The 25,739-nt window shown below is 48.5% G+C and overlaps 1 protein-coding gene across 1 annotated transcript; it reads right to left on the bottom strand.

Annotated features, from left to right (window-relative positions):
* Positions 1-572: 572 nt before the first annotated feature.
* Positions 573-21,177, bottom strand: NIPA2 (NIPA magnesium transporter 2). Its single transcript, XM_045825079.1, has 6 exons — positions 20,942-21,177; positions 12,550-12,782; positions 11,046-11,102; positions 7,413-7,503; positions 5,489-5,649; positions 573-1,999 (listed from the first exon to the last, which is right to left on the bottom strand). The coding sequence occupies exons 2-6, from the start codon at positions 12,686-12,688 to the stop codon at positions 1,365-1,367; spliced, it is 1,083 nt and encodes a 360-aa protein (XP_045681035.1). The 5' UTR covers positions 12,689-12,782; positions 20,942-21,177; the 3' UTR covers positions 573-1,364.
* Between the last annotated feature and the right edge of the window lie 4,562 nt (positions 21,178-25,739).

Genomic DNA, 25,739 nt, shown 5'->3' with positions numbered 1-25,739 from the left:
TTCCCCCTCCCATCCTTCTCTAAAAAAAGAATTAGGTATTCAGCTCAGCTGCCGGTACAATTCATCAAGAAGCATACAACACATCTGCGATACAGAATCCCATGGGGAGGCCGTCAGGAGAAGAGGTCTAAAAAGGCTCCCTAAAGTGTGTCTAATAAAACTGGGTGGGCGAAGGGATTTCTTTCTTGAAACTCGGAGCCTCTCAGCTCCTCCCTGGTAACGCTGGCGGGGAGCTGTGTGGGCATGAGTGACGTGTGGGTGGTCACACGGGGAAGCCCGGCTGTGTGACCCTGTGCGGGACCAGCAGAATGGAAACTGCCCGAGAGCTTCCTACCACCCCCCGCCCCCCCACCAAGGACATTAACTGTCGGCTCTTTTACAGCCAGCGAATCGCTATGATCGCAGGCCTGGAGCTGGACAGAGTTCCTTATTCCGTTCTACCTTTTCTGCACACAGTTGAAATGTTCCAGAAACAAACATTTTTCATTGATATTTCTAAACGAACTCTTAAAATACCTGGAAAGAAACCCAATTTTACAGACAAGTTCTAAGCATTCAGACTCAGAAAAAGCTTTGTTTCCATGTCTCTTTATTTGTAACATAAGCTAAATTTTTAAAATTACCTTCTTTTCCCAGAGTTGTTAGAAGACCTAAATGACAGCGTAACTCGTTATGAAAATACATTGCCCAGTACGAGACCTGCTGTAAAAATGGGAACCGAGGTTCGGGGCTCCAGGGGTGAGTCACTGAAGGTCCAACCAGCCCACCAGCCACAGGATGCGCTGGAGTAAGGCCACCCGGGAAGGGCGTGCGACATGCGCGGCCCAGTCACCCCAGAAGCATTCTGTGCGGTGGTTTCCCGCCCTCTTTTGTCAACGAGCCGCCCTACTTAGTCTTTCCTCTCACATGTGAAAATAATTCATCAGACGGGAGTCATGTTTGTAGGTAAGCTAAATCACAGAATACATGGAAATAATTTGTTCTTTTTTTTTCAATCAAAAAGCCTTAAAGTAGGGGTGCGAATGGAGGCCACAAGTGTACGCTGCAGACTCTCATCACCACTGAAGAAGCGTTTTCATAGACTCGAAACTGTCATTAGTGCATTCAGAGTTGGGTGAAAAAAAGATTTTAAATACTGCTACAATAACACAACGTTTACAAGAATCAGCCGGGGACTGAGGTCATTTTAGTGAGCTACCCATCATTTAAATATAAGAAAAGTAATTCCTTGGTCCAAATTAGTGAAACCTTAAAAAAGATTGTCTCTAGAGAACATTATTTGAGGAGAACCCTTTCCCAGACACGTCCTGATACTCCAGTTCATTTTATAACAGTGACGGGTGGACCTTCCAATCACATTGCTGTCAGAAAGCTGTCAGGCTGCCGTTTCTCCGGGACACGTTGTCCCCCGAGTGCTGTTCCAGCCCGCAGGTCACACCCTCCTCGGCGTTGTTCAGGACCTCGTACATAGTCCCGAGCCCGCCGTTCACGGCTTTCTCGTCTCTTCGAAAAGACACAGGCAGACTGGCCAGGCTGAAGCTGACGTCCTTGAAGGCGTGCAGCAGGAAGATGCCCACGATGATGGTGCAGAAGCCGCTGAGCGTGCCGATGATGTCGTCCGCGGGCATGTCCTGCCACTCCTTGAACAGGATGGCCGAGCACGTCAGGACCGACGTGGTGAAGAAGACGTAGTAGATGGGCGTCACGAGGGACGTGTTGAAGATGTCCAGCGCCCGGTTCAGGTAGTTGATCTGCGTGCTCACGCACACGATGAGGCTGAGCAGCAGGGCCCAGGCCAGCGGGTGCCGCAGCACGGGCCTGCCCGCCACCAGCTCCTTGATGGCGATGCCCAGGCCCTTCACGCAGGACACCGAGAACGCCCCGATCACGGAGCAGATGGTGATGTACACCAGGATGTTCGTCTGCCCGTGGCGGGGTCCCACCACGAAGATCAGGATCAAGGACACGATGACCACGAGTGTCGCGAAGACCATGAAACCTGCAGGAGGTAAGGACGGGCTCTCGTTAGTCAAATGTTTACACACTTAAAGAAAACCGGGAATCTGAAATAAGATGTTAACTTGATAGGGAGGAGGGACGGTGCAGCCCTAAAATAAGTATCAGCTGCTTCTGCTGCTCCAGCCACGGCGCACTCACCAAACTTCGGTCAGACACACACGCTGGAAGAGTAAACTAGGCTTCTATTCATAAACTCACATCACCAACATTTTTCTTAAGAAGATTTTATTTATTTTTAGAGAAAGGAAGAGAAACATCAATGTGTGGTTGCCTCTCATGCACCCCCTACCAGGGACCCATCCCGCAACCCAGGCATGTGCCCTGACTGGGAATCGAACCAGTGACCCTGTGGTTTGTAGTCTGGCGCTCAATCCACTGAGCCACACCAGCCAGGGCTCACCACTAACATTTTTATGGCAGCACCTCAGGCACCCCGAAAATTACAGCAAAGAAAATGGCATCAGGCTGACGTACAGCCATCTGTTCTGCAAATAGCATCGCCTGTCCCCCACGGGAGGGTTCTCACCCAGGACAGAGTGCCACGGAGCCCAGTGGAGAGAATCACAAGGTGATTCTCTTGTTGAACTCAAGTTCAACAAGAACAGGAATTTCAAGTCACATTTGCTCTAAATGGAGTACATTTTTTACACATTTAGGGACAACCACTGGGGTAGAGAGCAAATCAATGAGAAAACATGGAAACGGCCGCCAATTCCGGCGGAGCAGCAGATGCAGAGCCGCGGCAGCCCGCTATTGCCCCGGGCTCCCAAGGGCCCTGCGTGCCGAGTGTGCATGCTCCGCACAGCGGCCCTGGGGGGCGGCTGCGGCAGCAGTGCGAGGAACAGGCACAGCAGCCACTGTTCGCGCCTCAGACGCTGCTAATAACACAAGCAGTCACAGGGCACTCAGAGGAGCAAACACAACACCAAGAACAGATCACAAGAGGCGCTGCTGGGGATCTAAGGGCCAGCCTGACCCCGGAAAGCGGCCAAGGATTGTCCCAGGAGTGGCGCCAACACATCCAGAAAAAAATCGACACCTCTGATCCACAGTAACAGAGGACTGTCTCAAAACAGAGGACCCTCCATCGCACAGAAACAATGAAAACCTCCACAGTCTCCTCAGCAGTCAGAGCAGCCGGGAGCCCCACCTGCAGAAACGGAGCACAGGGGGCAAGGCCAGCCCCATGGGACTGTTCCCACAAGCAACTGCCAGTTCCAGGGCCGGAAAGCCAGCAGGAGGGGGCCAGCGGGGCTGGTGGGAGTTCAGTGGACTAGGTCAACAAAGGAAATTGAAATCGTGAGACATAATGGGCCAGGACCCCAGAAGGGAGGGCAGCGAGGGGAGGTCTGTGCGGTGTCTGTGCGCAGTTCTCCGAAGGCGCTGCAGGCCCAGCTGCTGCGCGCGCATGGTGCCAGAGGGGGAGGCAGAGCGCCTAGGGAGGAGGTTGCAGAGACACCGCAGCGTGGGTGGCGGGGGTCCAAGTCCACCCCGCAGGCCGTGGGTTCACAGCCAGAGGGTCTGGGAGCAAGAGTACGGGGAACCGGGAAGAAGCTGCCCCAGCACAGCGGATGCAGCACGTGGTGGGGAAGGTGACCGGCTGCACTCCGACCTGCCTGCCCGTCAACATACCACGTCAACCCGAGCAGCCGGAAGTCAAACTCAACGACTAAAGACAAAGGAGAAACATCACAGAAACAGGCCCCGAGGCCGGCAGCCAGCGAGTCTTCGCCTGTCAGGCAGGCGCGGAAAGGTCAGAGAAGGGTCAGTAATGCACGCACAGGAGTTTCTGGGTGGAAGCCCAGCCAGCCAGCCCGTCATGTGCACAGGACACTGCGCCGGCAGGGGCGGGCGTGGGACAGGTAAATCCTGCTGTGAAAGCCAACAGTTGATGGCCACGCCACCTGAGAGCCAAAGCGAGTGGCCTTGATTTTCAGGCCCCACACACCCAACCCGGTTCGGGCAAGTTCACCAGGCTGCAAGTGAAGAGGCCCGGGCCCAGCCCGGCCCTTCTCCAGTTACTTCGGTGACTCGGGACAATTACCCGAAACTCTCTGGTCCCCTCACCTGTCAACGGGAAAACAAAGATTTCTGCCACCTCTGCCGTGGGTGTGCCTAGGAGATGCTTATGGTGCCTGATCAAGACTGGTGACTCATTTACTGGGAAACTGAGCTGCCAGCGTGAGAAATCAGTTACTCCTCCATTTGACTTTCTGCCCTAACTTCCTCGTCTCAGACAGAGAACTTGGACTTGACTTGCCAGTGTCCACAGGCAGCCAGGATCCTATCCAACATCTCTTCCAGCCTCCACCTCCAGCACCAGCCTTGTCCAGACCGCCAGATGGCCGGCATCCTGCACGCAAACTTCCCCACAGCATCCACCTCCGCCCGGCCGCCCACCCCAGGCACTGGCCCCAGGCTCCATCCGCCTCCCGCCCGCACTTCCCTCCCTTCCTCCCCACTCAGCCCTCTCAGGGCGCTCTGACCTCCTGCAGCCTCGTTCAGTTCCTGGCCGGGCTCCCCAGCCCTCAAACTCTTACCCAGTCCTCTCACCAGCCTGACTTCCCACTTCGCTCCACCCGGACCTCCCTCTACCCCACGTGCTCGCACACACACGCCCGCCCCCTGGCCTGGCGGAACGCTTCCTGTGCCCCTCTTCCTACTGTTTTATCAAGGTCTCATTTAAATTTTCCCTTTAATACAGAGTAACCTAGTTATGTATTCCTTTTTAGCACCAGAGCCTGCTCCCTTTTCCCTAATAAGCAATGTTTATCTTTCCGTTGGCATGGTTGTTGCAAAATAAGTATTGTTTTGTGTGCTACGAAAAAATGAAAATAAAAAAAATCCATCCAGAACCCAGCACATCCTACACACCGAGCGCCTGTGGGTCTGATTCCCGGTTGGGCACATGTGCACTTTGCAGGGTCCGTCCCTGGTGGGGCGCATTCGGAGGCAACCAATCAACGTTTATCTCCCTTTCTCCCTCCCTTCCTCTCTCTCTAAAAAAATAAGTTAAAAAACAAATCAGAACCCAGCACACTGAATAAAACTGACCCACATGCAGGCAGTGAGTGAGGAATTTCAGACAGTGAGGGCAAAGAGAACATCCTAAAAGCTCCCAAAGTCAAATGACAAATTTACACACACACACACACACACACACACACACACACACGATAAAGAGCCCTGGCTGGTGTGGCTCAGTGGGTTGAGCACCGGCCAGCAAACCAAAGGGTCACTGGTTCGATTCCCAGTCAAAGCAAATGGCTGGGTTTTGGGACAGGTCCCCAGTAGGGGGCGCGTGAGAGGCAACCACACATTGACGTTTCTCTCCCTCTCCTTCTCCCTCCCTTCCCCTCTCTAAAAATAAATAAATAAAATCTTTAGAAAACCATTCAGACAAACTAAAAAACCCACAAACTGAAACACTACACTACAGTGAGCTTAATACAGCCTTTCTTTCCCTCACCTGGGTCCCCGAGCTTGTGAGACATTTCATCGAGCGTCTCGATCTCCTCTTCCTTCGGAGCATGGATGACCATAACCGTGGATCCCAGGATACTCAGCAGACATCCGATTTTCCCATGAAGGTTAAGCCTCTCGTTCAGAAAGTATGAAGAGAGAATGGCACTAAACCGGGAGGGAGGAGGTGGGTAAGATTCAACTATTCAGCTACTTTTCTCATTTTTAAATATCAACACAATTCAGACATTACATAGTTGAACTCGAAGTAAAACAATGGGGGCTTATAAAGATTCCAGCTTTCAGCCTAGGGACAGAAAATGCCTTTGATCACAAAATGAAAGCTTCTGGGAATCACCTGCTTCGTCGCACACTAAACCGGCAGAGTTTACCATCCTTCTGCTGTGGGAAATCAGCATGAAATTTATAAGAAATGGAGCTACAGACAAATCTGCTAATTAAGCATCTATGCAAACCGATGTTTCAAATTTGCTTCACTTCAATTTATCCTCATTGGTTGACACACCCCTCTTATGTGTTCATTTAATTCTATATAGTTGGCCTACTAACGATCAAGTTTCAATGCTTTATAGCTAGTTTTATCCAAATATTACAAAATACAGTATAAATCTATAAATGTACTAGTATAATATACAGAAAGATTGGGATAAAAGATATATACCATAAGATATCTTTATATATAATACATACTATCTTGAAAAATAATGTTATTTACATGTAATATTTATATATACAAGGGGGGACCCCCCCAAAAAAACCCTGGTATTATCTTCTGGAGGGCAGAAGATAATCTGTAGTCCAGGGTTCCCCCACTAGGTGAGTGTTCCAGGAACCCATCTGTATCAGTGCACCAGCTGGTGGTGGTGTGAGAGGTTGCATTCGGCTCCAGTGAGTTTTTTTTCCGAAGACTCTTTCTGTGCATTTGCCCATTTCATGATGGGTGATTTATGAGCACACCTGCCCACACTGTGCTGTGTTCAGCAGTTTTTGACCAAAAACGGCACGACCCTGGGCTTCATCCTCCCTATTTACCCCGTCTCAGCCCGAGCAACCTTTTTTGTTTCTCCAGGTGAAAAAAGTCCTCAAGAAAAATGTTCTGCGGATGTGGAAGAGGAGAAACAAAAAAATGGCAGAAGCATTTAAAGGCATCAGAATTGGTGAGTTCAAAAACTGTTTTGACCAGTGGAAAAAACTTCTCGATAGGTGTATTACATCCTTTGAAGGTAACTGAAGTTGAAACATGTGAGAATAAATACACAGTTTTTTATAAATAAATTCTGAGTATTTGGGGGTCATACACACATCACTTTAAAAAAAGATAAAAATATCTATCAATTAACTACTCTGGGGACAGAAACCAAAATCCAGCCTTCAGTATGGACTTAGCATCTTAGCGAATCATTCAAGGAACAGAAACCCGACAAGTCCTGGATGGCTCCCTGCCAACAAGCACCCAGGCTGGTTTTGAGAGGCACCTGACCTGCCCCGGTCAGCGATTTTCAGTGGTAGAAATAGGTATAATAGGTAGCAGAATAGGCAGCCCAGGTGGAATGGTGGTAGAATGGGCAGAAACCTATCCATCACCAACCACCCCCACCAGGTGCACGTGTCATAGGATAAATACTGTGACCAAGTGCCACTTGGAGTTTTAAAAAACTGAAGTGGAAGTAAAACTAGTACTGGCTGTGAACACAAACAAGTCAAAGCACAAAAGCGTTTTCTCTCATAAACTGCCAGTTGGTCTGTGTGCAGAAGATAAGCTTTCAAAAGCAAATTACAACATGGCATTAAAAACAGTCTCCAGGCTGTTTAAATGTGAATTCTGCTGAGCACGTGTCATTAGCTGGCCCCGCCCACTCCCGGTCTGAAACGCCGTCCGATGTCAAGAGCACGGAGCCACGTGCCCTTACCTTACGAGGACGCTGAGGGCACCCAGTGGAGTCACCAGGGTGGCGGGCGCGAAGGCGTACGCAGCGAAGTTGGCCACCTCACCGGCTCCCACTGGGAGGGACGACAAGAGAAAAGTCTCAGAGAGAAACATATTCACTTAAAATGGAAACACCTGCATTCTACTTACAGCGGTATTTCTATATACTCCTTCAGCTGTGTCTGGTAATTTCCCTATTTTCTCCCATCTGTTCATAAATTCTCAACATCAGAACAGAGTCCAAACCAATCAGACACAATACAAATCTGTCTGAACTGAACAGCTGTAATTTATACTTAGTGTTTGAAGTAAACCATTTTAACAGATATTTATACCCTATGACAAAAAACACAAATCAATTAAAAGCCGCTAAAACTGGTGTGAAAATATTTGTCATGTCTTTTTCACTGACTTTTTCTGTTTTGAAAGACTTTACTTATTTATTTTTAGAGAGGGGAGGGGAAGGAGAAAGAGAGGGAGAGAAGCATCAATGTGTGGTTGCTTCTCGTGTGCCCCCTGCTGGGGACCTGGCCACAAACCAGGCATGTGCCCTGACCAGGAATTGAACTGGCAACCCTCTGGTTCGAAGGCCAGTGTTCAATCCATGGAGCCACACCAGCCAGAGATCTTTTTTAATAAAAGAAGCCCAACTCTTATACATCCTTGGGTACCTACTAAGTGCCAAATGCTATTCTAGGATGAATAAACACAGTAGGGAACAAAACAAAGATATGACTGTTTTAGTGATAAAACAAACCTACATTTTAGTGAGAGGAACAGACAAAACCCCTGGCAAGGGGTCCTATGTGTTACGCAGAAAAACATGAAGGCGAGGAATGGCACACTAGCAAGCAGGGTTGTGGCGCCCACATAGGGCAACGAGGGGAAGCTTCGCAGCTCTGACATGAACTCGGGGGGTGACCTTGCATCTTCCTAGCGGCGGGGAGCGTCCCAAACGGGGAGATCAGCATGCACCAAGCCTTAACTCAGGGCCCCAGTGGTGTGTCTGAACAGCGAGCGAGCCAGGGAGCTGCGGCGGAGCTTAGGACATGGAGTGTGGCAAGGGGGTCAGAGGTCTGGACGCCTCTGTGAGCCCCGTGAAGGGGGTCCTCTGAGTGGAAAAGCCACCGGGGAACCTTACACAGGAAACAGATGTGGTCTCTTAGAAAGATCACCACTGGCTGCTGTGTTTTCTAGAATGGTCATGTTGAAATTCACTCAGCGGTGTGTGAGTACCTGCCACACACTCTCCGCAATGCGTGCCGTGCGCAGGGTTAAGTCTGCCATTATTCTTGGGGAGTGAGACTATTTCACTGTGCTTTCAACTCACGTTGCCCCTTTTCCGTTGTTTACTGGCCAAGTGAAATCTTTTCGTGAAGCAGCTGCTCAAGTTTCCCCTATTTGTTTATTAGACTACTTGTTTTCTCTTAGTGAGGTGATTTTATTTTGAACATGAATTTGCTGCGGGTTAAAAACCTTGTAATTATTATTTTTACATACTGTGACTTGTCTTTCCATTCTCTTAAACTCCTGATCAAAAGAAGTTTTTAATTTTATTGTGAAATTTAAAAATATGTTCCAGCCTTGGCTGGTGTGGCTCAGTGGATTGTGTGCTGGACTGCTAACCAAAGGGCTACTGGTTCAATTCCCAGTCAGGGCACATGTCCCTGGGGGTTGTGGGCCAGGTCCCCAATAGGGGGCGCACAAGAGGCAACCACACATTGCTGTTTCTTTCCATGTCTTTCTCCCTCCCTTTCTTTTAGAGAATTTTTCTCTTCTATTTGTTAACATGGTAAATCACAGTGACTGGTTTTCCAAATTTAGACCAATTTTGCATCCCTAGAATAAATCTCATTTGCTCCTTAGTTTGTTTAGGATTTGTATATATACAGGCTGGGGAAAAACCAGGTTTACAGTTGCCCCTCGGGCTGCCTGAGTACCTCGCCAGGCAACTCCAAGTTAGCAGCCGGTGCGGGAAGGGCCAAACTGCAATGCCTCTGGCTACAGCTTCCGAAGTCACAAAGCATCATTCCTGCTACACTCTGGTCACCCGGGCCAGCACTCATGGGCGCCAGACGGCGTCACACAAGGGTGTGAAAACCAGGGGTGAGGCTCTGGGGGCCACCCTGGAGGCTGCCCCACACCCCTGCACAGCCCAGGCACATCCCACCTCCCCAGCCTTCACATTTACTATTTCCTCCCATTTAAAATGCTCTTTCTGCTCGGTTGGTGTGGCTCAGTGGACTCAGCATCAGCCCACCAACCAAGGGGTTGCCAGTTCGATTCCCAGTCAGGGCACATGCCTGGGTTGCGGGCCAGGTCCCCAGTAGGGGGCGTACGGGAGGTAACCACACATTGATCACGTTGATGTTTTCCTCTCCCTCTTTCTCCTTCCTTTCCCCCCTCTCTAAAAATGGATAAAATCTTTTTTAAAAATAAATAAAACACCCTGGCTGGCATAGCTCAGTGGATTGAGCGCGGGCTGCAAACCAAAGCATCGCAGGTTCAATTCCCAGTCAGGGTACATGCCTGGGTTGCAGGCCACGGCCCACAGCAACCACACATTGATGTTTCTGTTTCCCTCTCTCTCTAAAAATAAATAAATAAATAAAATGCTCATCCCCCGAATATCCGTATAGGCAGCTCCCTCACTTCCTATATGAGACCTGCCCCAACCCCACCTCTAAAATGTAAAGTTGTCAATCCTTCCTTTAACCTCCCTTCCCTCTTCAGTCCTAACCACTGTTAGCATTTATCCCAAACACACTGTAACTTATTCTCTTGCTTATTATTTGTCTTCCCTCTGGAATGCTCCCTCTCCATGGGTAAGGATCTGTTTCTCTGACTAGTGCATCTCACCACCAGGTATACAAAAAAGTGTATTTGATGAGTGAATAGTCAAATCAGTCGCTTTGTTATTTCAGCTGCCCTCGGGCTTAGAAAGAACATTTACGTGATTTAACCCTGAAGACTTGGAAGGCTCAGGGTTTTAGGGGGCTTTTTCTCTGTCCCTTTCTATGGAAAGTCCTATCAACGGCACTGCTTCCCAGCTGGGAACCCCCAGCAGGTGGGGGGTTAAAAAAGGGTGCTTCCTGTGCCCTTTCACCTTCAAAAGCACCGAGTCAGATGGAGCAGAGGTGAAGGACACAGACACACATCAGACAAGTTTTCACTGGACAGGTGAAAGAGTCCTCCCATTCAAATTAAGGAAGCAATTAAACTGCTAAATGACTTGTACAGGCTTCCATTTTTAATTGTATTTTTTAATATTTTATTATTTATTTTTAGAGAGAGGGGAAGGGAGGGAGAAAAAGAGGGAGAGAAACATCAGTGTGTGGTTGACTCTCGAGCGCCCCCTGCTGGGGACCTGGCCCGCAACCCAGGCATGTGCCCTGACTGGGAATTGAACTGGTGGGTGACCCTTTGCTTCGCAGGCCAGCGCTCAATCCACTGAGCCACAGCAGCCAGGGCCAATGTTAAATATTTTGAGTTTTGTTCATTAGTAAAAGGACTTATTTAAACTTTTAAAAGTTGCTGGTAACGTGAAGCTGTTAATAGCACCTGCAAATATCTCAGTATACAACTATACCATTTTCTGAAAATACTCTGTACGTACTCGAGAGCAGTCCAGCCCACCACAGCCATTCCTTAAGGTATGCGTGGCCGCCTTGACCTGTGGATGAAAACACAGTTCACTTCTTGGAAAGGTCACCAGGCACCTACAAATTTAGGGCGGCTATTAGTAATGACAGATTTTAACAGATCTCATTTGCTGCTCACTGCTGCTTTGACTACAGGTTCTCTCCTGCATAAAGGGATTTCTTAGATAATATTTTTATGATCACATAACAAAAGGGGATGCGAGGGTCACAGAATTCTAAAAACGTTTAGGTTTTACCATCATACTGAGTGAAGGAATGAAACCAACCCTTATACTTCAGTCTTTTGTGAAGTCAGCTTTTATAAAAAGTAAAGTAAAGACAATGAACCAATCAAAAGTGGTCCAACCTCCAAGGAATTAGCCTGAGAGCTGACAAGCCCCACAGTGGTGGGTCAGCCCCTACGAGGCCGTGACCTTGGACAGAGCGGCCCACACTGACCAGGCATAAATAGATGGAGACGGGCTCACGGTCTGGAGCTGCCCGGAAGCTCCTCCTGCTTTTTCACTTGACCTTCACCCCAACCAAAGTAATCAAGTCAAGAAGTCAGTCCTTAAGCAGTGTGCAAAACAGAAAGTGAAGCAAGGAGAGCCTCTGGCAAGCACGTTCGTCATGGGCAAGGAGAGTCTCTGGCAAGCATGTCCGTCATGGGCAAGGAGAGTACCCGCCGCAGGAATGGCCGAGGAACAGGAATATACTTGTTCCAGGGGCTCCCCTCCGCCCATGAAACCCCAACAGAGGCTAAGCTTCGCAGTCTGCATGATGAGGTTCAGCCACACAGATGGCACAGCCAATAGGGAGGTGGCATTTTTTACTGTCAGAGCAGGTCTTCCTAGGAGGTGGGAACCAGGTCTAGAACTGACGCAGAGGCTGAACTGCAGAACGTGAGTGGGATGCAGCGCAATGCTGGGCACAGTCATGAATGCCACAAAGTCAGAGTTGGGGCCCATCACGTCAGGCATCCCCCGGGGGACCCCCTGACCTGAGTAGTCTCTGGGGAAACAACCCACACCCCCGTGCAGAAGTTTACTGGACTCGGGACTCTTCACCCCGGGGAAGCCCTATCTTCCAAGGAAAATATGCCTAAGGTAAAAATGCAACTTCCACTATCCCGGACATAAGAGCCTCGTCCTGAATGAGGTTCTGATTCTCTGCAATCCCAGACCTCCTTTCTCAGCAGAATCATCAGAATGCGAACAGCTGGGCGCTAATCGGCACCGGACCCAGGTCCCAGTTGATGACTCCAGGGCCGAGTGGGTAGTTTATCGGGCATCGTCTCGTTTCCCGTTTTTCTCATTACAAAACTGATGTTGCATCCTCCACCCACGTTTACAACCCTCGAGGTTTGAGGCTCTGAATACATTCACTAGGAACCAAAAAGGGGCCGTGTCCACAGTCCAAGCCCTCAACAACGTCAGCACGCACGCACTGACGTCACACCGTCGCCACGGCACCACCTACCTGCTCGCATGGAGCCTTTCCTGGCAAGTCGCAGAAGACCTTTTTTTTTCAAAATGAAACTCCCTCCAATGAAAACGCTGGAGCTCATAGCCAAGCCCAGACCGATATAGAAGTCATATTTTCCACGCCCCTGGCTCATTTCGTTCGTGACTCAAGAGGTCCCTGCGACTCACATCGGTCACAGTGAGACGGGGACGTGCCGTGCAGGAGGCAAGACGAGGCGGGCTGCAGACCTACGTGAGGCAAAAAAACAAAAGATCTTCAGGGAGCGATCAAAACAGCGCACGTGCGATCCAAAATTGGGCTTCATTTTTCTTCACATACACAGCAATAGTGCTTTCCTTGTTACTGCTATTGAAAAGCAATGTATTTAGTAGTTATATGTAGTGCTAATCTGATTGCAGCAAAAGATGGTATCGCGACATAAAACTGTCCTTATAATCCAAACTCACAGGACCAAAGGACAGAGTGGTGGTTACCAGTGGAGGGGGTTGGGAGGAGGGGGGACAGAAGGTGCAAATTCCCAGTTACAAGATAAGGCAGTCCTAGGGACGTCGTGTACAGATGGTACCACAGTGAATACTGTACTGGATATTTGACAGTGGCTAAGCGTAGATCTCCAAAGTTCTCATCACAAGAAAAAATGTGTATTGCGGTGATGTCAATTACTATGGTAATCATTTCACAATATACACATACATAATTATCATGCTAGGCACTGAGTAAACAGATACAGTATTACAGGTCAAGGCTAACTCAGAACCCCATTGACACTGAGTTTATAAACGCTGGTTTCATACTTTAAAAACGTTTCCAGTTTTAACTGACAGTCCACAGTGACAAAGCTTTACTTATAAGAAAAAACAGCCCTGGCAGATATGGCTCAGTGGACTGAGTGCCCGGCCTGCAAACCAAAGAGTGGCCAGTTCGATTCCCAGCTGGGATGCATGCCTGGGTTGCAGGCCAGGCCCCCATTAGGGGGCGCCTGAGAGGCAACCACACATTGATGTTTTCCTCTCTTCCTCTCCTCTCCTTTGTCTAAATATAAATAAATAGTTTTTTTTTAAATAGAAGAGTTGGGATTTTTATTTATTTATTTATTTTTAGAGAGAGAAGCGGGGGGGGGGGGAAACATCAATGTGCGGTTGCTGGGGGTTATGGCCTGCAACCCAGGAATGTACCCTGGCTGGGAATCGAACCTGGGACACTTTGGTTCCCAGCCCGCGCTCAATCCACTGAGCTACGCCAGCCAGGAATAAATAGTTATTAAAAAAGGAAAAGAGAAAACACTCTACACGATGAACATGAGACATAAATATACACATCTAGCTTATAAACACACCTAATTTCGCAAACATGTCCTTATAATCTATATAAAGAAACTCCAAGTGTCTCACCCACACATTTTCTTCTTAGCTGTGTGGATATAAGCACATGGTGATTCACTGCTCATTGAGCCTATCTGGGGGGGTGTGGGGACAAGGTGGATTGCACATAATTTCGTCAGCAGAGTGTGGTGGCCCTGGCAGACACAGGTGCACCAGGCTGCAGGTGTGCTGCTGGTGGCTTTGCCAGCAAGCACAAAGGCCACAGGCACCAGACGGCTCAAGCCGCAAGACCCAATGGCCAACTTGTGAACTGTTGACAAAGGAACGAAAACAAAGCGTAAAAAGTGGAGGGAGAAACATTACTCAGCAACAAGGTTTATGATTGGTTATAACTACCACCCAATTTTCTGGTACTTCTTGATTTTTTTTGTTTATGATTTTACTTATTCACTTCTAGAGTGAGTGGGAGAGAGGGAGAAAGAGAGAGACAGGGAGAGAAACATCACCATGTGGTGGCCTCTCACATGCCCCTTACAGGGGACACAGCTCACAACCCAGGCATGTGCCCCGACTGGGAATCAAACTGGTAACCCTTTGATTCTCAGGCTGGCACTCAATCCATTGCCCACCAGCCAGGGCAGAGTTTTTGTAAGTGTCGACCACAGGCACTATGGATGAGATTATGCATCTATATGAAATCCCCCCAGCCCTCCCAATGCCACTCCGAAGGCAAGATAACGCGGTGGGGAAAAAGTCCTCAGCTGGGATGTGGACACTCAGGTCTGCCTCTAGCTGGGGACATCACTGTGAATGCATCATAACCTGAAGACACACGCAAGAAAGAAGTTAAACTGTCTATAAGGTCACTGAGGATTTTAGCGACCATTTTACGTGCCAAACTATGCTAACACCCAGCCTCCACTTCAGCCTGCCTGTAGGATCCCCGTGAATCAGGGAGCCCGGATGACCCGGATGGTCGGTTTGCACGGAGACACAAGCACGTGCCACCAGGGCGGGGAGGTGGAGGCCTGGGAAGGAAATAGCGAGGGGAGAGCATTCCCTCTGCACGCTCTAGTGAACTACTGTTTGTGAGACTCTCGCCTGCAGCGTTGCCGGTGCACTGCACGCCCGGTCTGTCCGTGCTGACACCCCGCTCTCCCTCACTGGCCTGCCAGCAGCTTTTCTATCCTGGGCACCCAGGTATCTGGAAGTCTCAGAACACATCTTAATACATGTATTTTGGGGATAAGTACGGATGGATGGGATCACATAGAAATGAGCCTAAAAAATAAAGTCGCCCGCCCTTGAGAGGTCGTTAGCAGACACGAAACCACCGCATCAGCTGGATCAGCATCCCAGAGCAGCGCAGCGGGCAGGTGCGCCCTCCCAACGAGCAAGGGTTGCCCCGCTGTGATAAGGGCACCCTTCCCCACCCCCAACACTGCCCGTCCTGAACTCTGTTCTCAATCATCATGCGAGCACCAGTGAGGAAGTGACTCGAGTTCCTGGTTCATAAATCTCCATGTTGAAGGTCTGAACGCTGTGGAATCAATGAAACGGCACTTCGTTATCTGTGAGACAAGACCCAGGAACAAGCTTATCTGCGATCAACAGCTTTATCTACAAGTCCAATCCCAAAGGACAGCCTCCCACATCCAAATTCACACTCTCCATAAGCAAACCTGACTTTCTCGAACACCCAGTGTTAATTTACTAGCACTTACTAACGCTTCCTACTAACTGTCAGTAAAGCCCCCTATGGGCGGTGTAAGGTCTAAAACTAAGACCCGGCACTGTGTGCTGCCTTGGCACGTGGTAAAACCACCTAACCACACGCTTCCTTCACCTCTCTGCTGCCCAAAGACAGTCAATAGCCCCCCTACCCCCGAGGTTCCTGCTCAGCTGCTACCCTGCCCGGAGGTAGAGTTGTGAAAGGAGGCCGGTCCCACCCTCCCACAGGGCGCTGGTGGGACACACCCTCCCTGCAAAGCCTGCCTCCCAGAGCCCCTGGTTCTTCACTCGGCAGCCCCACGTGGCCCTGTGTGTGGCCAGTGTCCCCCTCCACCAAGGAAGAGCGTAAGTGACTGACAAATGTGGTCCCTCTCCTCAGCCCACTGTCAGGGGCCACAGGGAGGAAACCCCACCCCTGCTAACGAGCTGAGGAAGAGGCCGTTAACACAATACATTATAACAGAATCTTACTCATTTTATCCTAAGGTCACTGAAAGGTCAGCATTCCTAACTTTACTAGGAATTTCCTCCACTTATGTGTATAAAGTTTCAGGAGGCTGTTTAAAACGTATTTATCACGGAAAATGCCAAACGCACTGACGTACAGAGGAGGCGTCTCTGACGGGGTGGGTACTCTTATTCGTGTGGCTTTGGAGAGTGGCGTTGTCCTGGCTGCCCACTTTGTCCCCAGCACAGGGTGTGGCTCCCGTGAGGCCCCAGGGTCTGGACACCTGCCCCACCCCGCCAGGACCCACCCTCCTGCCACTGCCAGCGGCCTGGTCTCCACACCAGGCCGGGTCCTACTTCAAGCTGAGCTACAGAGACGTCAATGGCTCCAACCCACAGACACTGACCCCTCCTTGGCACTTCTGTCTGTAGTCAGCCCCATAAAATTTAATATTCTGTTAATGTTCCACCTTTTAAGATAAACTCAGTAAGTTCCTTCAAGACAACGACTTTTTGGTTCTTTGTGCTGGTTTCCCACAAAAGGTACTCATTTACGCGGGCAAATTGGATTTATCAGTCTTTCTGGAATTCAGGTTTTGTGTCCTCACTCCTGCAACTGCCTGTGTGTATGAAGCAAGGTGAGGGAGGGGGCGAGACAGCAAGCAACATAAAAATGCCAAGCTGCCAACTTTGATCGTCCAGAGAGGAGTGAGCTGCTTGGCTGTTCTCAGACCTGGTAAAGCTCTGCTCCCCTCTCTCTAACTGCAAGTCAGTCATAGCTGGGAGGCCTTGAAACAGGATTTTTAAGAAATTTCTGCCCTGGCTGGCGTAGCTCAGTGGATTGAGCACGGGCTGCGAACCAAAGCATCGCAGGTTCGATTCCCAGTCAGGGCACATGCCTGGGTTGCAGGCCACGGCCACCAGCAACCGCACATTGATGTTTCTCTTTCTCCCTCCCTTCCCTCTCTAAAATAAAATAAATAAAATCTTTTAAAAATTTTATTTATTTCTTTTTAAAGATTCTATTTACTTATTTTTAGAGAGAGAGGAAGGGAGGCAGAAAGAGAGGGAGAGAAACAGCAATGTGTGGTTGCCTCTCACACGCGCCCTACTGGGGACCTGGCTTGCAACCCAGGCATGTGCCCTGACTGGGAATTGAACCAGCAACCCTTTGGTTTACAGGCCGGGGCTCAAGGCACCAAGCCACATCTGACAGAGGTAGGAGGGGTTTTTTTTGTTTTGTTTTGTTTTTTATTCTTAAGGGTTAGCTCCCAAGCAGGGCCGGGGTTTCAAACAGCTAAACAAGAAAACTTGCTCAGTTTAGGAACTTTCAACAAGGTTCCTAAACCAGAGAAGAGGAGCCCCAGGTGGGTGCCTGGCCACCCGACCTCCCAGAGGTACTGGGTAGACGGCCGCCCTCCCCAGCACACCCACCCTGGGCTGCTCTCATTAGTTATACGTGGTCACCTGGGCAGCTACTATGTCACAGGCACTGGAGTTATAAAAGGGATCAAAAGTCCCTGACGTCAAGGATGCCACAGTTGCGAGAACTGAAAATTCTGAAAATAACCTATTCAAATTTTAAACACGCTTTCAAAGGACTCAGAGTTTCCAGCTTGTTCTTTCTAAATTTTAACACAAGTTTCACAACTGTGTTCACTAATATTTACAAATATGTTATTAACTTTTATTGAATGCAAGTGCTGAAAATGAAATAAACACATCTCAAAGAAAATAAGGGTGTGAAACTGATAATTTAAGAAATAGGGACAAATGGACTGGCTACCTTTCCAACACCCAAGAGAAAAGCCTCAAATAAATTCACTTTACAAAATAACTAACAGCCTTGACCCGGGAGGCTCAGGGGGGTTGACGTCGCCTTGGAAAGTGGAAGATCACTGGTTGGATTCCCAGTCAGGGCACACGCCTGGGTTGTGGGTTGGATCCCCAGTGGGGGGGCACACAAGAGGCAACCACACACTGACTATTCTCTCCCTCTCTCCCTTCCTTCCCCTCTCTCTAAAAATAAATTAAATCTTTTTTTAAAAAAAGAATAACAGTAGGCAACAACATCACCAAAGTCAGTGAATTTCAGAAGTGGTGGCAACTTCAGTGCGTTTACAGCGACATTTCACTTCCACAAAAGCTAGAGAAGATCTGACTGAGGTCAGGGCCTCTGATAAGAAAACACGCACAGAGATGCTAATGAGGCAGCTTCTCCGGTGGGCAGGGCAGCGGGCAGCAGAACCAGGCCAGGGCCCCAGGTCTCATTCGGAGCGGGATGCCCTCCCCACAGGGTCCGTTCAGTCAGGTGGAAGGCGAGCACATGGCGCTCGAACCAGCTCCAGCGCAGGTCACCACCTCTGTCCTCGTCACCCAAACTGGACACAGAAGTCAGGGTGCCAGACCAGCTCCACCTTCCTGAAACTCGGCCTGGCCCCTGCATGTCGCCCCGACCCTAACCCAGCTAACGCAGCATAAACACAGGCGCTCCCATACTGCCCGAGAGAACACACGCCTGCCACCTCCATCTCCTGCTCGAAACCTGGAACGGCCCCTCTCTCTGCAGAAGGAAGCGCGGATGTTGTAATCCAGTAACTCAGTCTTTCACCATTTGGTCCAAACCTGCCTTTTCAAACTGCTTTCCCAACACTGTGGTTCAGATACCCCGTGTTCTGCCCGAGGTCCGCACGCCGCTGCCAGTCCGACCGGCCCCTCCCCCTGCTCCACACGGTGGACACATCCTCCCGCTCATTCCAGAACCTACTACAGAAAGCACTTCTGCAAGGAAGCCCTGCTTGCATTCCATCCGCCAGAGCAATCAGCCTTTCCTGAACTCCCAAGCCTTGAACCTAACCTGCCTTTGGACACTTTTCCTAGACTACATTCCAGCTACTTATGTACAAGACTCACATGCACTTCATAGTGGCTCCCTGCGGACAGGCTGGGCACACTCAGGTCACTTACTCAACCAACAAATGTTTATGTGAATACACATTACCTTCCAGAAACAGGAATACAGCAGTAAATAACAGAGGCCCAAACCAGGCCCTCATGGAGTTTACTTTGTTAGAGGTAGGGCAAGACAATAAGCAGAACATTATATATGCCCTGATTGGTATAGCTCAGTGGATTGAGCACTGGCCGGCCTGGGAACCAAAGGGTCGCTGGTTCGATTCCCAGTCAGGGCACATGCCTGGGTTATGGGCCAAGCCCTCGGTAGGGCAACCACATATTGATGTTTCTCTCCCCCCCTTTCTTCCTCCCTTCCCCTCTAAAATTAAAAAAGAACATTATATCAGGTGGTAAATGCTAGGGTGAAAAGTCAACCTTAACAGCACTGGGGAGTGGGGTTGGTTAGGAGGGCTAAAGGAGAAGATAACATGGAAAGAAGGCTTGGAAGGGATGGGAGGAGAGCAAAGCAGAGGAAGAAGCACGTGCAAAGGCACTGAGGTATGAGCAATACACAGTTTCTCAGTATAGAAAGGCCACTGAGGCTGACACAGAGTGCATGCGGGGAGGGAGTGTACCACGGCAGGGTACTTTTATACAATACAGGCAGCCTAAAAATCCGTGTAATTCTTTTTTATTATTCTGTCTCCCTAACAGAAATAGCTACCACTTAGCAAACACCTGCAGGGTCGCTGTTCCACATGATTGCTATAAATTATTTCTAACCCATTCAATAAGAAAACAGCTTTACCCCCACCTCCCAGAGGTTAAGTCTCATGCAGAGGACTCCAAAGAAAGTGACGCAGCCTGAAGTGGGACCTCAGTGTCCACGGGACTCTATTCCTGCCCATACGATAGTAAAACTTCAGAGGTCTTCATCTGTACTAATTCTGCTTGGTTTCCACAGCCTTAATTTTTTCCAACCTCTCACTTGGCTAATTATTTTTAAAAGCCATCCTTGTAAATGCTACAGAATCTAACCTGAACCTCCAACCCTGATTTAGCAACATTAAGTCATAAATTAAAATTTTCACATACATGTAAGTTTAATATGTTCTCTCTTATGGGGAAAAAAATGGGTGGAGGAAGTGGAGATGATTCATTTCCTTATAAATAATATTTGTTATTGTCATTTAAACTTATAAGCCCTGCCAGAGTAGCTCCGGCATGGAAAGAAGGAAATACAGAAGTAGACAAGACTAACTAGTTACCACCTTTTAAAACTTGGTTACTAGCCTCCATGCCTCCATGAAATAAAGACCTATATTCTCACATATTTCCTTTTACTACTAAAATATATATGTCCCAAATATATATATATATTATATATATATAATTAAGCACATGGTATAGAGAATTTCTAGAAACAAAACTAAAGCGTCGTAGTCTTGTATCAAGCGAATTGAAAAACCTAGCTAAGAGATTGAAGAGACACAAAACTATAAACGTACAGAGTTTTGCACAGTTGTACGGAAAGGGAGAGGATTCGGTGTCGTAATAAAAGTTGGGAGATTAAAACACTCTTGCTCAGAAGGTCTCCACAGACTTCCAAAGCTTGCCCAACTGTCAGCATTTCCGCAGGAGCTAAAACAATCGCCAAAAACTCACCACGACAAAAGGAAACTGTTTTAATGGACTTAATAACACGCGCCCTAAAGGGGTGAGCCAGGTTCCCGAGGCGGTTCACGGCACCCGATCCATGGTGGGATTCCTCGATGCAGGTTACGAAGAAAACCGCCTCCATCTCAGAACACGCCTGGCTCAGTGTCCCGGGGCAAAGGAGGACGCACACGAAGCGCCCTCCCCAGTCCCAGAGGAAAAGGATCCCCCACGGTTAGCCCCTCGGCGCTGTCCGAAAAGGGAATGGAGTGGCTACCTCACCCCAGCGGGAAGGCGACCTCGAGACTTCCCCTCCGTTACCCGGCTCTGCTCACCTCCACTCACACCTTCCCACAGGCCGTGCAGGCCGATTTCTCCTGCGCTCGCGCGGCCAGCGCCTCCGTCGCCGTCCAGTGGGAGGTGCAAGCATCCGGGGCTGGAGCCGCACGCGCCGTCTCCTCCATGGGGGAGCCTCGAGGGCAACTTGCCCTGAACAACCTCCAGCCCAGGCGGCTACCGGTAGCAGGCACTGCCGCGAGGAGAACGTGGGCGCGGTCGAGTGACGCAAGAGGCGGCGTGCGCAGGCGCCTAGCGGAGCAGCAGAAGTCCCGACCCCGGCGCGCTGTCTGGGACAGTTCCGGTTTCTTTACCGGGCCCTGGTTAGCGCGGGCACAGCAGACGGCTTGGGAGCCCGAGGGGAGATGTGTTGGAGGCAACGTGTTACAAGGTAGCGTTCGCCTACCAAGGGATCAAAATCAAAGTACAGTGTGCCGCTTAAAATGCGAACTCCAACCCGCGGTCAGTGTGTGAAGAGCCACTTTAAGCGATGTTCTAGCGGTCCCCTAGGGTAGCGGTCTCCGAGAGAGCAAGGGGCGTGGCCAGAGCGGGACCCGGAAGCCGAGGCCTTTCGGACAGCGCTGGGGGCGGGGCCAGGTGCTGGGGGCGGGACTGGAGCGGGACCCGGAAGCTGGGGTGCCTGGGGGAATGCCGAGGGAGGGGACCAGGTGCTAGGGGCGGGGCGGGGTGGGGCGGGGTGGGGCGGGGCGGGGCGGGGCCCGGCTCAAGGCAGGGCCCTTTAATTTTAATCGAGTCCTGGAATTACGTTCTGTAGGAGTTCGTAGTGTGGTAAAAACGCCTTTCGAGACCCTTGGAGCAGAGATTAATTTTTCATGAAGTACATAGGAAACCCACTGTTCGGCCATCCTGCCTTGGCTCATCCGAATCAGTAATTACCTGGGTTACTGGTGCAAAGACCCTTTGGGGATGTTCTGGTTTTTGACTAGATACAAAAACGCTGCTATTCGAAATTTAAATCATTCCATTTTGGGTGGGAATCTTCCTAGAATGAATTATGTATTTAACCAAAAAATGCCAAATCTAATTTGCTCTTTTCAGACTGTAACTCCACTGGACTATTTTATTATAGACGGCACAGCCCCTCCCACTCTGGTTTTAGTACAGGTAGCTACGTAGCTTTTGATTTGAAAGCTTTTGCCCTGTGAGCTTGACAACCAGACAACTTCATTTTACAACTGGCTCAGAGGACCTTTTCTGCCTACGTCTTTGGTCTCAGCCAAATTCTAGGTGGATGACACGTCAAATAAGGAATTATAATGAATATCTGGAAAGGGTAAGTGGGTCTCATTGACGAAAAACGGCTCTGAGTAGCTACCCATCCACACAGTAGGGATAATGGAGACAGTCAGGCTCCCTCACCCGGATGTCCGGGCAAAAATGACTCAGTGGGGTTCATATAATCTTGAGTAAGGGCCCGCATGCGCAGAATCAAGCTCTGTCCTATAAGCGATGCCTCCCAATGTGGACACACCTAGCTGGAGTTCCCGCTGGCGCGCACACGCGTATCACCCCACCCGGAATAAAGGCAAATCAGACATCCCCACCGCTCCACACACGTTTTCCTCTTGCTGTTGGAATCCCGCGTTAACGTGCCCAGCCTGGAGGTACTACGACACACATATTTAGTAGAGTGACTTTCAGCTCCACTCTATCCGCCTTAGTCTTGAGACTCTCTGGCCAGGAAAATATGGTGGTTTCCCACCGAAATCGTGATGCCAAGAAGCCTGGACTAGTCTGCTGCAGGAGGAGATCACGTGGAGCAGAGCACCTGGCCAAGCCACCCAGCTGAACGATACTGTGTTCAGAGAGGAGAAACTGATGAGCCCTGAGAATGAGCCAATTTGGTTGAGGTCCACCCAACTGCACTGCTGACACACTGATATTTGAGAAAGAATAAATGATTGTTGTTTTAAACCACTCATTTTGACATGGGTTGGCATGTAGCCATAAGTAACTCAAATCCCATCAGATGCCTCTAGGAGGCAGATGATTGTAATGAATGCTGTGCTTGGTTTGTCTGAAGAAATATCTTAGAACTTGCCCTGGCTGGTGTGGCTCAGTGGACTGAGTATTGTCCTGAGAACCTAAAGGATCACCAGTTCAAATCCCAGTCAGAGCACATACCTAGGTTTCATGCCAGGGCCCTAGGAGGGGGTGCGTGACAGGCAACCACACATTGATGTTTCTCTCCCTCTTTCTTCCTTCCTTCCCCTCTCTCTGAAAATAAATAAAATCTTTTTGAAAAATAACGTGTTAAACATATACCAACCATGTGACCCAGCTGTTTTAACCCTCGGTATTTACCCAAGAGAAATGAAAGCACGTATCCTTTAAAATACATATAAGTAAATATTCAACAGCAGCTTTATTTGTAATAGCCAAAAAAGAAAAATGGAAATAACCCAAATGTCCATCAACAGATGAATGGATAAACTGTGGTATATCCATATAATGGAATACTACTAGTCAATAAGAGAAAATGACCCGTTCACACATGCTATAACATGGCTAAATCTCAAAATAATTGTGATAGGTGAAAGAGGACAGACCAAAAAAGTGGTACTAAATGATTACATTTATATAAAATTCTAGGAATAAATAAATAGAATTCCAGGAAGGTAATATACAGGGTCTGGCACAAATAACACCCCCTTTTATTACATAAAAATCTTTCATTACAAAATCATAAGCATGTCATTCTGCCACTTAATAATGTCACACTCAAACCCACCCTATAACAGTTTACGTGAAATGTTCGAATTCAAATCACTTTTCCATCCCGTGTGTGATGTTCACATACCCTACCGACCACACAATGGCGTTGCTTCTGCAGGACCCACATAACAACAGAAAGCAGATACATGGTTGGGAGGGGTGCAGAAGGATGACAATGGGGAAAAAAAAAACTTTAGGGGTGGTGGATATGGTCACCATCTCACTTACTCATATACCATCATGACATATATCAATACTTAACCTGGCTGGTGTAGCTCAGTTGGCTGGAGCATCATCTCATACACCAAAAGGTTTTGGGTTCGATTCCTGGTCGCAGCACATACCTAGGTAACAGGTTCAATCCCTGGAGTGTGTACAGAAAGCAACTGGTTGATATTTCCTTCTTATATCAATGCTCCTCTCTCCCTCCCGCTCTCTAAAATTAATAAATGTATATTTCAAATAAAAAAAATACCAGATGGGGGTCAGAGTGTGATTAACATTGCTACAAAGATGAGGGCAATGTCACGCCTACATCATCACACAGGGATGTGACTCAGCAATGGAGGACCTGGAGCACGGACTCTCTGAAGGGTGGGGAGCAGGCCTGGTTTTTTATGCTCCTCAAAATGAGCTGCAGCACTCCCAGCTGGAACTAGAAAGTTCTCTGGTAGGAAGCAACCAGGGCAAATTTTTGTAGAATTTGTCACGCACATCATAACCCCCAAAACCTAAGTGTAGAGGGTTAGTCATAGAAATATTTGGGCCCTGGCTGGTGTAGCTCAGTAGATTGAGCATGGGCCTGTGAACCAAAGAGTTGCCAGTTTGATTCCTAGTCAGGGCACAGGCCTGGGTTGCAGGCCAGGTCCCCAGTAGGGGGTGTGTGAGAGGCAACCACACATTGATGTTTCCCTCCCTCTCTTCCCCATTCTCTATAAATGAATAAATAAAATAAACAAATAAACAAACAAACAAACAAATAAATAAATAAAATCTTAAATTAAAAAAGAGAAATATTTGGTGATTTTTAAAAATGTTTGTTTCTGCCCTGACTGGTATGGCTCAGTAGGTTGGGCATCATCCCATGAAGTGAAAGCTCACTGGTTCGATTCCTGACCAGAGCACACGCCTGTGTTGTGTCCCAGTCCCCAGCTGGGAGCATATAAGAGGCAACTGGTCAATGTTTCTCTCTCACATCCATGTTTCTCTCCCTCTCTCTCTCCCTTCCCCTCTCTCTAAAAATAAATAAAATCTGTAAATAAAATCTAATAAAAATGTTCGTTCCTGATTTCATTATAATACTTTGACCAAAGTATAATTCAATCTTTTTGGATAGAGCCTGAGAACACATATTTTTGCTCAAATAAATTTTTTTTTTCCAAAAAACAAGTGCTGGTGAGGATGTGGAAATCTCATGCACACTGGGTGGGATTGCAGACTGGGGCAGCCAGTGTGGAACACAGTATGGAGGGTCTTCAACAGATTAAAAAAGGGACTGCTTCATGACCAAGTGATTCCACTTCGGGGTATTTATCCGAAGAAACCCAAAACATGAATTCAAAAGAATATACGCCTGTCTATGTTCACTGCAGCGTTATCTACAATAGCCAAGTTACGGAAGCAGCCTAAATGCCTATGAAAAGAGAAGTGATATACATACACCGTATTTTGCCATGTATGATGCACACTTTCGCCCACATTTTTGAGGGGAAAATAAGGATGTGTATTATCATGGGTAGTACCCAAAATACCTTGTGTCTCTTCTTGTGTTTTGTCATGATTGGTTACATGAAACTTCTTATACCATATGTCCAAAAATAAATGCTAACATTCCTTTGTAATACGAAAAATGAGTATTTGAATAGAAATAAATAAATAATTGAATTACCAATTAAAACAAAAGACTCTTCTTGCAACTTTGGGCCAGAAACATGGGGGCACATGATACACAGTGAAAAGAAAATACATATATATTATCCCTGATATATAGTTTAATGAGATCTTACCATTCGCCATCAAATGTGCTGAGTGCAGTGAGTCAGGAAGTAAGATAGCAAAAGA

Source organism: Phyllostomus hastatus, unplaced genomic scaffold (assembly GCF_019186645.2).
Source record: "Phyllostomus hastatus isolate PE091 unplaced genomic scaffold, TTU_PhHast_1.1 phas_scaffold_555, whole genome shotgun sequence".
NCBI classification, from domain to species: Eukaryota; Metazoa; Chordata; class Mammalia; order Chiroptera; family Phyllostomidae; genus Phyllostomus; species Phyllostomus hastatus.
The sequence above is the reverse complement of the archived record's forward strand: the minus strand, read 5'-3'. Positions and strand labels throughout refer to the sequence as shown.

Excerpts from the sequence above, each read along its gene's own strand:
- NIPA2 (XM_045825079.1), bottom strand. The coding sequence starts at position 12,688 with ATGAGCCAGGGGCGTGGAAAATATGACTTCTATATCGGTCTGGGCTTG. Across the intron at positions 11,103-12,549 it reads GAAAGGCTCCATGCGAGCAG|GTCAAGGCGGCCACGCATAC; the intron begins GTAGGTGGTGCC and ends TTTCATCCACAG. Across the intron at positions 7,504-11,045 it reads GTGGGCTGGACTGCTCTCGA|TGGGAGCCGGTGAGGTGGCC; the intron begins GTACGTACAGAG and ends CGTCCCTCCCAG.